Consider the following 13,570-nt stretch of genomic DNA (forward strand, 5'->3'; position numbering starts at 1 on the left):
CACCCCATCAGACATTTCCTCGGACCTGGGCGTTCAGTTTACCTCTGAACTTTGGAACGCTGTCGCAGGAAGCTTGGGAGTTAAACTCCACCGCACCACAGCCTACCACCCCCAGAGTAATGGCCTCTGTGAACGTTTTCACAGGTCAATGAAAGCCTCCCTGCGTGCTAGCCTGAAGGACAGTTCCTGGGCTGACAAGCTCCCATGGGCATCAGGACAGCACTGAAGGAAGACCTTCAGGCCTCCTCCGCAGAGCTGGTCTATGGTCACCTAGATCTGGCCACGCCAGTTGAGTTGGCACAACCCCCAAAACGAGGACGGCCTCTGACTAGGCCCCCTTTTCCTGTTCCTCCTGCCCCTCGACCAAGCCGCAGAGGAGCCCTGCAGACAGCCACTGAGGGGGTGGTTCCACCTTCTCCCATACGGCGGAGCCGCACTGGATGTTTGATTCGCCCCCCACGCCGTTGATACATTTTTTTTTTCTTTTTTTCAGGTGTCCCGTTAAAGTGAATTCTGGGGGGGCATGTGTAGTGCTCTCAACACTGACGGCACAATTCACTTTCTTATAAGTGTTCTGTTATGTGCTATGTTGTGATTCATGTAATAGTAAGAGTTCAGGTGACGTGTTCTGTGTCCGGCTTTTCTGTTGGCGCGCGGCGCCATGTTTGTAGTCTGTTAAAAATGCGCAGCGCCATGTTGGTAGTCTGTTAATAAACGCGACAAAAAGAGTCTTAATGTGAGAAGTTTCGGCTCGTCTTTTCGCCAAAAGACAACTTCTACAATGTTTTTATTTTGTTTTATTTTGTTTATCTATATTATAATAGCCAAGTGGCCTCTGTTTGCGTATGTGTGTGAGTGCGTATGTATGGCTTCGATCAAGGACAAACTGGGGAGAGCTGACATTTTCCCTTTGGTATGTTTATGTATTTTGGGCCAAGGATGATCACCGCCAAAATGGAATGTTGACAGGACTAATATTTTTGGAGAAATTGCGGATATTATGTAACAACACTGAACAATGGACGTTAATAATTACATTCTGGACTCACAGGCCGGGCAGTAAACCATCTATATATTAAAAGCCAAGTGGCCTATGCGTGTGTGTGTGTGTGTGTGTGTGTGTGTGTGTGTGTGTGTGTGTGTACCTTCGATCACAGAGAAAATGGGGAAAGCTGACATTTGCCGTTTGGTATGCTTATGTATTTTGGGCCAAGGATGAATGCTGCCAAAACGAACTAATATTTTTGGAGAAATAGGGCACCGCAGTCTCGTTTGAGGGCGGGCGCTAAAAGGGTAAAAAATGACGCATATGATGTAATTTCTCTGCTTCCGGGGGAAAAAAAACACAGCATTTTCTCTGAGTTTTTGGATAAATTACACACAAAGTGAAAATGCAAAGAAAAAGTGATGATGCAGTGGAATAGTAGAAATGTGTTTTGCAGTTTGTTTATGACCCGGAGCTCAAACATGTCGAGGCGATTTTGCAGGCGAGAGAACATACCTACTCCGGTTAGCCTACACAGCTGGTTAGTACTTATTTAAAAAATGCTCTTGAATTCAAAAGCACCTTTCTCCAACATGATCTAGACTAAACAAAAATATAAAACAAAAATTAATTGCTTGCATAAATTCTCATCCAGTATATAACAGAAGTAAATACTAACTTTTATAACTGGTTCACATTACACAAGTCATGGGATGAGTACAATAAATAAATGCATAAATAAATACTAAATTAATTAAAATTCCAAGTCTCAGACAATCCCTTTAAGTTCAGTTCAGAAATGAAATGACAATGATACTACGCCTAGAACAGGTTGACTTCAGACAGCTGAGTGACTGAAACCACTAAGGCACCTATAGGACTCCATCACAAGGCTAACATATACAACAATGTACACTTCATTCACTTTAGAGTTACTATTTTCCTAATTACAAGCTGGAGTATTTATGAAAATTCACAGAGATAGGCTCCAAAATCTTTAAAGTCATAGTGCTAAGTGGTGTCACGATCATGAAAATTGCAAGCTACCCTATTCAAGTCTGTTCTGTTTTTTATTGTTTGTTTTATATAGGAGAATTGTTGAGTTTTTCAGAGTCAAACTCACCTCAGTAACTTCGAGTCGTTGGCCTGTGTAGTCAAACACATCGCCTGCATGTTAGAAAAAAAAAGCAGAAAAAAATGTTTGTACATGATCCAACACAAGGTAGAATTAGAAAGATGCTATTGTTATATGAAGATGATAACATGAAACAGACATGAAGAATTATATGAAAAGCCTGCTTTACTTATACCTAGTGATTAAATGCTTTACCTTTGTGTAAAACAGGCAAATGTATCCAGTATCACTCTGTGATTATACATTTAAAAAGTGAACACACTTTGTTTTACAAGTTTTAGATCACAACTTTGGGGGGACCAAAGTACATTCCTTGAGGATCTCCAAACAAAAGGTGAATGAATCTTGAATGTTTCCATAACAACAGGGCAGTTCTTGCAATTTTCATTTGTTATTGTGATGAAGAACACTGAAATACTCACGATCCCTAATTGCATTTTAGAAAGATCCTCAATAGATTAAGGGTCAACTGAGGATGAAGTTTACTATAGGTAAGTCAACTTACCATAGGATTTTCCATTGATGGAGCACTTGTTGAAAGTCATGACATTCTGTGTGAGTGTCCCTGTTTTGTCACTGAAGATGTACTTGATTTGACCCAGCTCCTCATTCAGTGTGGTGGTACGAGCCTCGGCGGGGGTGTCGCTGCGTGTGTGGTACATCTTTCTGTCCCATTCGATGTAGAAGCTGTTCCCCAGCCGAATAATCTCCACACTGCCAAAAATGGATAATTAGGATGTTTATACCACATCTTTGAATGGATAGAACACAGACAGGGCTAAAAACCCCCCCACTGTGACTCCAGCACTCACACATGTACACTGTTACCTAACGTAGAGAGAGATTGGCACCACAGTGTTGAGAATGATGACATAAGACCAGAAGGTGAGGAAAGCAGACAAGGTAGCATCATTTCCATCTTGTCTAGGCAGGAAGACTGTGAACTGAGATCCCTCATTTATCTCCCAGAAAGTGTTTCCTATGGCAAGGATGGTGCACATGAAGGCCAGGAAACCAAAAATCTGAATGGAAAAGATGAAGAAGCAAATGTTTAAAACTGATGATGTTGATTCAATGATTCAAATGATACAAAAAGGATTCTGCTTATTTCAGCAGCTGTCCCCTACGTAACCCTGTTTGGTGGAAACTTGACGAAAGCAGCATCCTATGAGATCCGTTGCTTTCTTGTCATTATCTACTGTTCAAAGTGGTTTTTGTTACAACACCGCTGAACTTTATCTCCCAAAAGACCACCTGGCAATCGTACAGTGTGTGTGTGTGATACCTTTCCCCTTACATTAAGCATCCACTCATCCTTTTAATATACCAGTCACAATCCAACTGTGCAGTGAAGTGAAAATGTGCTGCTTATCTGTTGATATTTAAAATTGCACAGTAATTAACATCAAATCAAAGAGAGAATGATGAAGACGCACACAGATAACCAAGACGTTCATTAAACGGTCAATACTGGTCCTCTTAAACGTGGTCTTCCCACAGTTCTGCATCAGCTTTGTTTCTGGACCTACAAAAGAAAAATGCAAATACATCTTCAGTTTTGTCTTCCTTCATTAAAAAAAACTGTCTTATTACTGTATATGTCTCAGTGAAATATTACTCTGCTATGACATATAAATCATTGGCATTTTGCCAAACCAGTACCCAGTATTACATTATGGACTCTTTGTGTGTGTGTGTGTGTGTGTGTGTGTGTGTGTGTGTGTGTGTGTGTGTGTGTGTGTGTGTGTGTGTGTGTGTATAAATCTTTTTGCAGGGGGTGAGGGTAAATGATGTTGGAATTGTATTATTGGCTTCCTTTTCTTCTGTATTTTGTTGTCCATTCAGCAGGTCCCATTTGTTTAGGGGTCACCACAGCAGATACAGCCAGATCCACCTTGGTATGTGGCATGTTTTACACCAGATTGCCCTTTCTGGCAAAACTCCAGTTTTACCTGGAATAACACACATAGGCCCTGCACTGCTTAGTTTCTGAGATCTGAGGGGATCAGCTTTACACAGACCATAATTTGTTTTATTCAATGATTTTAGATCTTGTAACAAACATTGGGTTTTCTCTAATGAAATCTGCTTTATAAATAAATTTGTCTTGTCTTGTCTAGATCTTTTCAGGGTAACTTGGTGTATCGTGGGACTGCCTTTGTGTCAAACTTGGGAAGCCACTGATGAGGTGTACCACTTATGTTCCCATTGTGAATGAACATGAGCTATCCATATGGAATACTTCTCTGGGTATGATCCACCACACAGTTGCCTCAGTGTTGACTCCAACAACTGGAAAAGGCCAAGGTGATGCAGACACTGGCTGCAGCAAACAGATGACTAATTTTGGGAGGTGGTGATGAACTAGTTGCCTGCCTGGGTGGTTACCACCAAGGACCCAAGATGTTTCTGTAGTGTGTTGGAAGACCTGACCTAACCCCATAGAGTTTGCCATCACATAATGTCCTCCTATAGTACATGTATAGGTTTCTAAATGTCATTGTCTCAGAGTCTCCTGACCTCCAAACAGCACCAGTCCAAAGCACCAGTCGGTGTTCCTCAGGGTGCAGCCCCTTAACAGGATCTTTTCATTGTCCAGAGAGAACTTCTGACCACCGTAGGTTAGGGTTCCAGTAAAGCGGTCAAGGCGGTTGTTGGGGGGTTCACAGCGTACTTCACCTTGAGAGACCAAGAAGAGGGTTGAGGTTTCATAAGATAAGGAATGTAATATTAAACTAAGCATGCAAATATGGTGCATGATGTGCACTGCAACCTGTCTGTCCTGTCCTTTTTGGGCTGGTTGTGTCTTTGGTGATTTTAATATTGTTTGTGGCATTAAGTTGGTGTTTATTTCCCAACATATTATTCCATTTTTCTTTTGCATAGAATCACCATGAGTTAAAAGATGGCTATGAAGCTGACATACTTTACATTATGTTGAGTTTATCTTATTTAATCAGGATCAAATGTCAAAACAGCTGTTTCCAGTCATTTTCAGAAGAGAGAGAGAGAGAGAGAGAGAGAGAGAGAGAGAGAGAGAGAGAGAAAGCCCAGTTATAACAAACAGTAACTTGGGGTCTGAGAACTTTAAACTCAAAACGTTCTTTAGCCACAGTGGTTACTGGTTTTTATAGCTGCCATGGTAACACCTCAGTTTCTGAAGCCTTTCATCAGAACCTTTCATAACTTGTATGTAGCAAATATTTTGTCATGAAAATTAAGACTATACCACCAGTGTATATACATATGGTATAATGTATAAGAAAAGATGCACCTCCAAAATTCTTATTTAGTTACTTCTATCATGATCCTAGGTTAACCAGAAGTCCAGAAAGTGAAAGTGAAAAAACCCAGCATTGCCATTCAATTACCTCGGCTGGCGCCTAGCAGCTGACTTACAATTGAAAACACAGACTCAACAATAACAAAAAACTCATAAATAGGATAATTTAACAGTGAACCTCTGTGACGAAAGGGTGTGGGCAAAAGCAAAAGCCTATAAATGCCCACCCCTATCATTAATCTTTTGTGGAAATCTATGATGGAAACCAAGCTACTGACTGATCTGCCATCAAACCAATAACTGGCTTATAAATAAAGTCTGTTTCACTGGGACATTGTCATTTCAGCTATTGCGTCAATGTGAATGCTGAGCTATATATGGGTTTTACAGGACTGTCACACCTTGAGAATTTAGCCAGCATATGCCGACATTTGAAAAAATATGAAAAAAAAGTTATGGGTAAGTTTCGTATAAGTTAAAAGCATGTTGAAGCATGCTGGTCTACGGCATAGTCCAGCAAGTATGTTGAAACATTTTGGGCATGCACAATATTTTCAACGCATGCCAGCGTATGTCTTATACATCCCGCATACACGGGCCATAAGTTGTAGATAACTTATGCGTATGTTGACACTGTCAACAATCAGCAATTCATAAGTCGAAATCCATCTAATGATTTGCTGAACAATTGAACGGTGCAGTCCTCATGTGAACAGTTCAGACCGTTTCAAATATTAAAACCATTCACACATGGAGTAAATATAAAGTCTTAATCTTACCTGTTCATTTTAATCGGATTCATCGCCAGAGCTGACAAAAACTTATCCACATCAAGCACCCTGAGTTTAGAAAATGACATCTGACAATACTTTAGTTCCTTGTCATGGATGAAGAAACATAGTGTTTCGAAAGAAGTCCCTCTGTGTTTTGTCCATTTCTAATAAGAATGAGAAGAACTTTATTAATCCCAAAGGAAACTGTTTCTTGGCCTGAACCAGAGGACGCTGGCACTTTGTGCAACAACAAGAAAATAAACTTATTTTAGAAGTTGAAAGTCACAGCGCCTCATTCATTCATGTCAGCATTTACCACAAACATTAGCCAATTCTTCAGTATTCTGCACATGATGAAAATAAATCCCATGAGCCACCAAGACAAAAATAAAATAAAATACATTTTAAAAAATGTTAAATTACTCTGTTTGGCCTGTTTGTGGAGGCGAGAGGCCGCACAAAAGCATACACACTCTAAGATGATGTGGTTGTCAACATCTACATGTTCTGCCTGCAGGACAAACGGGTTCTGCCGCGGGTTGAAACACAAACCAAGCCACACTTAACTGTAACTCTACTGGTGGTTGGCTCTCACTGCGGTATTGTATCACTTCCTGTTCCGGAGCACAGCGGTGTTTTTCTGTATCTGTTAGCTGTTTAATCTGCGCAGTTAGATTGATCTAGTTATCTAGATTACGATTTGTTTCCCAATGTAATCTTTACGTGCCTTAACTAAAGCACTCCTTCTGCTGAATCACCTCTAAATTATTTACACATTATTCACTTTGCATGTTTTTAGGAATCCGCTAGCTTAGCGTAGCTACTAGCTCTTAGCCGATTTAGCATGGCGGCTTCTCCTGTCTCTCCCGCACTTTTCTGCTCTGGGTGTGAAATGTTTAGTTATTCCTCGGCCTCCTTTAGCAGTAACGGTACTTGTAATAAGTGTAGCTTATTCGTAGCTTTGGAGGCCAGGCTGGGCGAATTGGAGACTCGGCTCCGCACCGTGGAAAATTCTACAGCTAGCCAGGCCCCTGTACTCGGTGCGGACCAAGGTAGCTTAGCCGCCGTTAGTTACCCCCTGGCAGATCCTGAGCAGCCGGGAAAGCAGGCTGACTGGGTGACTGTGAGGAGGAAGCGTAGCCCTAAACAGAAGCCCCGTGTACACCGCCAACCCGTTCACATCTCTAACCGTTTTTCCCCACTCGACGACACACCCGCCGAGGATCAAACTCTGGTTATTGGCGACTCTGTTTTGCGAAATGTGAAGTTAGCGACACCAGCAACCATAGTCAATTGTCTTCCGGGGGCCAGAGCAGGCGACACTGAAGGAAATTTGAAACTGCTGGCTACGGCTAAGCGTAAATTTGGTAAGATTGTAATTCACGTCGGCAGTAATGACACCCGGTTACGCCAATCGGAGGTCACTAAAATTAACATTAAATCGGTGTGTAACTTTGCAAAAACAATGTCGGACTCTGTAGTTTTCTCTGGGCCCCTCCCCAATCAGACCGGGAGTGACATGTTTAGCCGCATGTTCTCCTTGAATTGCTGGCTGTCTGAGTGGTGTCCAAAAAATGAGGTGGGCTTCATAGATAATTGGCAAAGCTTCTGGGGAAAACCTGGTCTTGTTAGGAGAGACGGCATCCATCCCACTTTGGATGGAGCAGCTCTCATTTCTAGAAATCTGGCAAATTTTCTTAAATCCTCCAAACCGTGACTATCCAGGGTTGGGACCAGGAAGCAGAGTTGTAGTCTTACACACCTCTCTGCAGCTTCTCTCCCCCTGCCATCCCCTCATTACCCCATCCCCGTAGAGACGGTGCCTGCTCCCAGACTACCAATAACCAGCAAAAATCTATTTAAGCATAAAAATTCAAAAAGAAAAAATAATATAGCACCTTCAACTGCACCACAGACTAAAACAGTTAAATGTGGTCTATTAAACATTAGGTCTCTCTCTTCTAAGCCCCTGTTGGTAAATGATAAATTGATCAACATATTGATTTATTCTGCCTTACAGAAACCTGGTTACAGCAGGATGAATATGTTAGTTTAAATGAGTCAACACCCCCGAGTCACACTAACTGTCAGAATGCTCATAGCACGGGCCGGGGCGGAGGATTAGCAGCAATCTTCCATTCCAGCTTATTAATTAATCAAAAACCCAGAGCGAGCTTTAATTCATTTGAAAGCTTGACTGTTAGTCTTGTCCATCCAAATTGGAAGTCCCAAAAACCAGTTTTATTTGTTATTATCTATCGTCCACCTGGTCGTTACTGTGAGTTTCTCTGTGAATTTTCAGACCTTTTGTCTGACTTAGTGCTTAGCTCAGATAAGATAATTATAGTGGGCGATTTTAACATCCACACAGATGCTGAGAATGACAGCCTCAACACTGCATTTAATCTATTATTAGAGTCTATTGGCTTTGCTCAAAAAGTAAATGAGTCCACCCACCACTTTAATCATATCTTAGATCTTGTTCTGACTTATGGTATGGAAATAGAAGACTTAACAGTATTCCCTGAAAACTCCCTTCTGTCTGATCATTTCTTAATAACATTTACATTTACTCTGATGGACTACCCAGCAGTGGGGAATAAGTTTCATTACACTAGAAGTCTTTCAGAAAGCGCTGTAACTAGGTTTAAGGATATGATTCCTTCTTTATGTTCTCTAATGCCATATACCAACACAGTGCAGAGTAGCTAACTAAACTCTGTAAGTGAGATAGAGTATCTCGTCAATAGTTTTACATCCTCATTGAAGACAACTTTGGATGCTGTAGCTCCTCTAAAAAAGAGAGCTTTAAATCAGAAGTGCCTGACTCCGTGGTATAACTCACAAACTCGTAGCTTAAAGCAGATAACCCGTAAGTTGGAGAGGAAATGGCGTCTCACTAATTTAGAAGATCTTCACTTAGCCTGGAAAAAGAGTCTGTTGCTCTATAAAAAAGCCCTCCGTAAAGCTAGGACATCTTTCTACTCATCACTAATTGAAGAAAATAAGAACAACCCCAGGTTTCTTTTCAGCACTGTAGCCAGGCTGACAAAGAGTCAGAGCTCTATTGAGCTGAGTATTCCATTAACTTTAACTAGTAATGACTTCATGACTTTCTTTGCTAACAAAATTTTAACTATTAGAGAAAAAATTACTCATAACCATCCCAAAGACATATCGTTATCTTTGGCTGCTTTCAGTGATGCCGGTATTTGGTTAGACTCTTTCTCTCCGATTGTTCTGTCTGAGTTATTTTCATTAGTTACTTCATCCAAACCATCAACATGTTTATTAGACCCCATTCCTACCAGGCTGCTCAAGGAAGCCCTACCATTATTTAATGCTTCGATCTTAAATATGATCAATCTATCTTTGTTAGTTGGCTATGTACCACAGGCTTTTAAGGTGGCAGTAATTAAACGATTACTTAAAAAGCCATCAACTGACCCAGCTATCTTAGCTAATTATAGGCCAATCTCCAACCTTCCTTTTCTCTCAAAAATTCTTGAAAGGGTAGTTGTAAAACAGCTACCTGATCATCTGCAGAGGAATGGTCTATTTGAAGAGTTTCAGTCAGGTTTTAGAATTCATCATAGTACAGAAACAGCATTAGTGAAGGTTACAAATGATCTTCTTATGGCCTCGGACAGTGGACTCATCTCTGTGCTTGTTCTGTTAGACCTCAGTGCTGCTTTTGATACTGTTGACCATAAAATTTTATTACAGAGATTAGAGCATGCCATAGGTATTAAAGGCACTGCGCTGCGGTGGTTTGAATCATATTTGTCTAATAGATTACAATTTGTTCATGTAAATGGGGAATCTTCTTCACAGACAGTTAATTATGGAGTTCCACAAGGTTCTGTGCTAGGACCAATTGTATTCACTTTATACATGCTTCCCTTAGGCAGTATTATTAGACGGTATTGCTTAAATTTTCATTGTTACGCAGATGATACCCAGCTTTATCTATCCATGAAGCCAGAGGACACACACCAATTAGCTAAACTGCAGGATTGTCTTACAGACATAAAGACATGGATGACGTCTAATTTCCTGCTTTTAAAGTCAGATAAAACTGAAGTTATTGTACTTGGCCCCACAAATCTTACAAACATGGTGTCTAACCAGATCCTTACTCTGGATGGCATTACCCTGACCTCTAGTAATACTGTGAGAAATCTTGGAGTCATTTTTGATCAGGATATGTCATTCAAAGCGCATATTAAACAAATATGTAGGACTGCTTTTTTGCATTTACGCAATATCTCTAAAATCAGAAAGGTCTTGTCTCAGAGTGATGCTGAAAAACTAATTCATGCATTTATTTCCTCTAGGCTGGACTATTGTAATTCATTATTATCAGGTTGTCCTAAAAGTTCCCTAAAAAGCCTTCAGTTAATTCAAAATGCTGCAGCTAGAGTACTGACGGGGACTAGAAGGAGAGAGCATATCTCACCCATATTGGCCTCTCTTCATTGGCTTCCTGTTAATTCTAGAATAGAATTTAAAATTCTTCTTCTTACTTATAAGGTTTTGAATAATCAGGTCCCATCTTATCTTAGGGACCTCGTAGTACCATATCACCCCAATAGAGTGCTTCGCTCTCAGACTGCAGGCTTACTTGTAGTTCCTAGGGTTTGTAAGAGTAGAATGGGAGGCAGAGCCTTCAGCTTTCAGGCTCCTCTCCTGTGGAACCAGCTCCCAATTCAGATCAGGGAGACAGACACCCTCTCTACTTTTAAGATTAGGCTTAAAACTTTCCTTTTTGCTAAAGCTTATAGTTAGGGCTGGATCAGGTGACCCTGAACCATCCCTTAGTTATGCTGCTATAGACGTAGACTGCTGGGGGGTTCCCATGATGCACTGTTTCTTTCTCTTTTTGCTCTGTATGCACCACTCTGCATTTAATCATTAGTGATCGATCTCTGCTCCCCTCCACAGCATGTCTTTTTCCTGGTTCTCTCCCTCAGCCCCAACCAGTCCCAGCAGAAGACTGCCCCTCCCTGAGCCTGGTTCTGCTGGAGGTTTCTTCCTGTTAAAAGGGAGTTTTTCCTTCCCACTGTAGCCAAGTGCTTGCTCACAGGCGGTCGTTTTGACCGTTGGGGTTTTACATAATTATTGTATGGCCTTGCCTTACAATATAAAGCGCCTTGGGGCAACTGTTTGTTGTGATTTGGCGCTATATAAAAAAATTGATTGATTGATTGATTGTTTCAACCCGTACCATACCATGCCGCACCGACCCAGACCAGTTGGTGGAAAAGGGGCTGCTGGCTAAATCATTATGGTGTGACAGCTGCATAACTTATTTGACGTATCCAGCGCATCTGCCAATTTTTTCCAAAGTCGGCATATGCTGGCTAAATCGTCAAAATGTGACAGGGCCTGTCATACTGTTGTGTGGTTTTTTTTCTTGTCAAGTCTGAATGGCCATAGCAGATGGTCTCCCCACTGAGTCTGGTCTGCTTGAGGTTTCTTCCTATAATAATAATGAATTTAATGGGCTGAATGAATAAAGAAAAAAAAAGTCTCACTGTCAGAGGGGCTATTAGTTTGTCTCACCGTTAAAGTCTGCCAGACTTTCGATGTTGTCTCCCAGGTCTCCTGTAATGGGCAGGGCTTGTCTCACCTTCAGGTTGGTCTCTCTGAGGACGAGGAAGCAACAAAAACGATTCAGTAATTCATAAATTACTGAATAAATAAATAAAACGATGCATCAATTCAGTAAAACAATAAAACATAATCAACAGCAATGAAAAAGAGAAAAAAAAAGAGTGCAAAAGTTCAAGGAAGCGAATGGGGAAGTGAAAAGCAGGAAAAGACTGTGAGAAAGAGAAGAGATGAGAGCGAATGAGGAGAAAGGAGAACATGCAGAAAAGACGTGGCCAACAACACAAATATCAGGTGACAATGATGAAAAGAAACAGAAAAAGAGATGATAAAAAAGAAAGAGTGGAAGAAAACAGGGGCACACACAAACTAACCCATCGAGTTCAGCTGTCTCAATGTACACCAGGTTTAATGGTTCACTGCTGGAGAGCAAGAGGAGGTCAGCCTGAAATGACATGTAGGATGATGCATTTGCCACTGCATCCTGCCGTCATGTGTTAATAACAACTCGGGTTCACTTTTGCAGTTCATAAATGTTTCATATGAATATTTATCTTTGCAAACTGACGAGGGTGAAGGTCATGTGATCACACTGTTCATTTTCAGCAAGGATAACTGAAAAAAATGTTGGAAGAATTTTAATTTTCTGGGGAGGTGGTGCAAGGCTCTTTTTTCACTTTATGACATCACAAACATCAGAGGAGAGAAGAATGATTTAAATCTTCATGCCCTCTATCAGTCTGGCTATTTTTACACAGGTGGAGAGAAATATACTGACATTAAATAAACTTTCATCCAAAAGGAACTCAAAAATAAAATGTCAAAAAGAACACATAAACAAAACAAAATATATACAGACAAAAGATAGAAAGTGAAAGCCGTTGAGAATGGAATCTGAAACGCTGAAAAAAAAAAAAACCCACTCACAGTAACAAACTGGTTGTTTTCCAGCTTGATGATGTCTCCTACTTGGACGTTCATCCATTTCTCGCTCCGCAGCCTGAGGAGAGAAAACTGGTTAAATAGATGTTTTCACTCTATGTGTGTGTGTGTGTGTGTGTGTGTGTGTGTAGCCTTGAGTGCAGACAGTATCCAGAGAAATCCGGCTTCCTCCCACATCCAAAGACATGCAGGTTAGGTGAACTGGAAACTTTAAAACTGTTTGTCTGCCTGTATGTGGCCCTGTGACAGACTGGTGTCCTGTCCAGGGTGAAACCTGCCTCATGCCCTATGACTGCTGGGACAGGCTCCAGCCCCCTGCGACTCAATGTTGGATAAGCGGTTGAAGATGAGTGTGTGTGTGTGTGTCTTTAGTTGGTGTATTTTTCTTTTCAGACTCAATAATTTGCCATTTATTTAAACAGGGGTGTGCAGCCAGTGCACTCTAAGTGCCGGTCCCAAGCCCGGATAAATGAGTAGGGTTGCATTAGGAAGGGCATCCGGTGTAAATCAAGCCAAAAAACAAAACAAAACAAAACATGCACAGCACAAATTGGATTTCCATACCGGATAGGTCAAGGCCCGGGTTATCAACGACTGCCACCGGTCCCCTTGCCCAATAGGATGCCAGTGGAAATTGGGCTACTGCTACTGCTGGGCGAAGAAGAAGAGGAGGAGAATGTGTCCACATACAGCAGGAGAAGAGGAAAGAAGGGTGGAAGTGAGGGTCGGGACTTTGAATGTTGGCAGTATGACTGGTAAAGGGAGAGAGCTGGCTGATATGATGGAGAGGAGAAAGCTAGACATATTGTGTGTGCAAGAGACCGAGCGGAAGGGAAGAG

At 41.3% G+C, this 13,570-nt stretch overlaps 1 protein-coding gene across 1 annotated transcript in view; it reads right to left on the minus strand.

Moving 5' to 3' along the window:
• LOC117510911 (phospholipid-transporting ATPase ID-like) overlaps positions 1-13,570 on the minus strand; it is an 86,143-nt gene that overhangs the window by 31,729 nt on the left and 40,844 nt on the right. The window contains exons 7-14 of the mRNA XM_034170811.1: positions 12,717-12,789; positions 12,164-12,234; positions 11,742-11,824; positions 4,641-4,799; positions 3,557-3,645; positions 2,949-3,142; positions 2,626-2,834; positions 2,109-2,152 (exon numbers count right to left, since the gene is read on the minus strand). Of these exons, the coding sequence (XP_034026702.1) occupies positions 2,109-2,152; positions 2,626-2,834; positions 2,949-3,142; positions 3,557-3,645; positions 4,641-4,799; positions 11,742-11,824; positions 12,164-12,234; positions 12,717-12,789 (922 nt within the window). The remainder of the gene's footprint in view (positions 1-2,108; positions 2,153-2,625; positions 2,835-2,948; positions 3,143-3,556; positions 3,646-4,640; positions 4,800-11,741; positions 11,825-12,163; positions 12,235-12,716; positions 12,790-13,570) is intronic.

This window comes from Thalassophryne amazonica, chromosome 5 (genome assembly GCF_902500255.1).
Source record: "Thalassophryne amazonica chromosome 5, fThaAma1.1, whole genome shotgun sequence".
Taxonomy (NCBI): Eukaryota; Metazoa; Chordata; class Actinopteri; order Batrachoidiformes; family Batrachoididae; genus Thalassophryne; species Thalassophryne amazonica.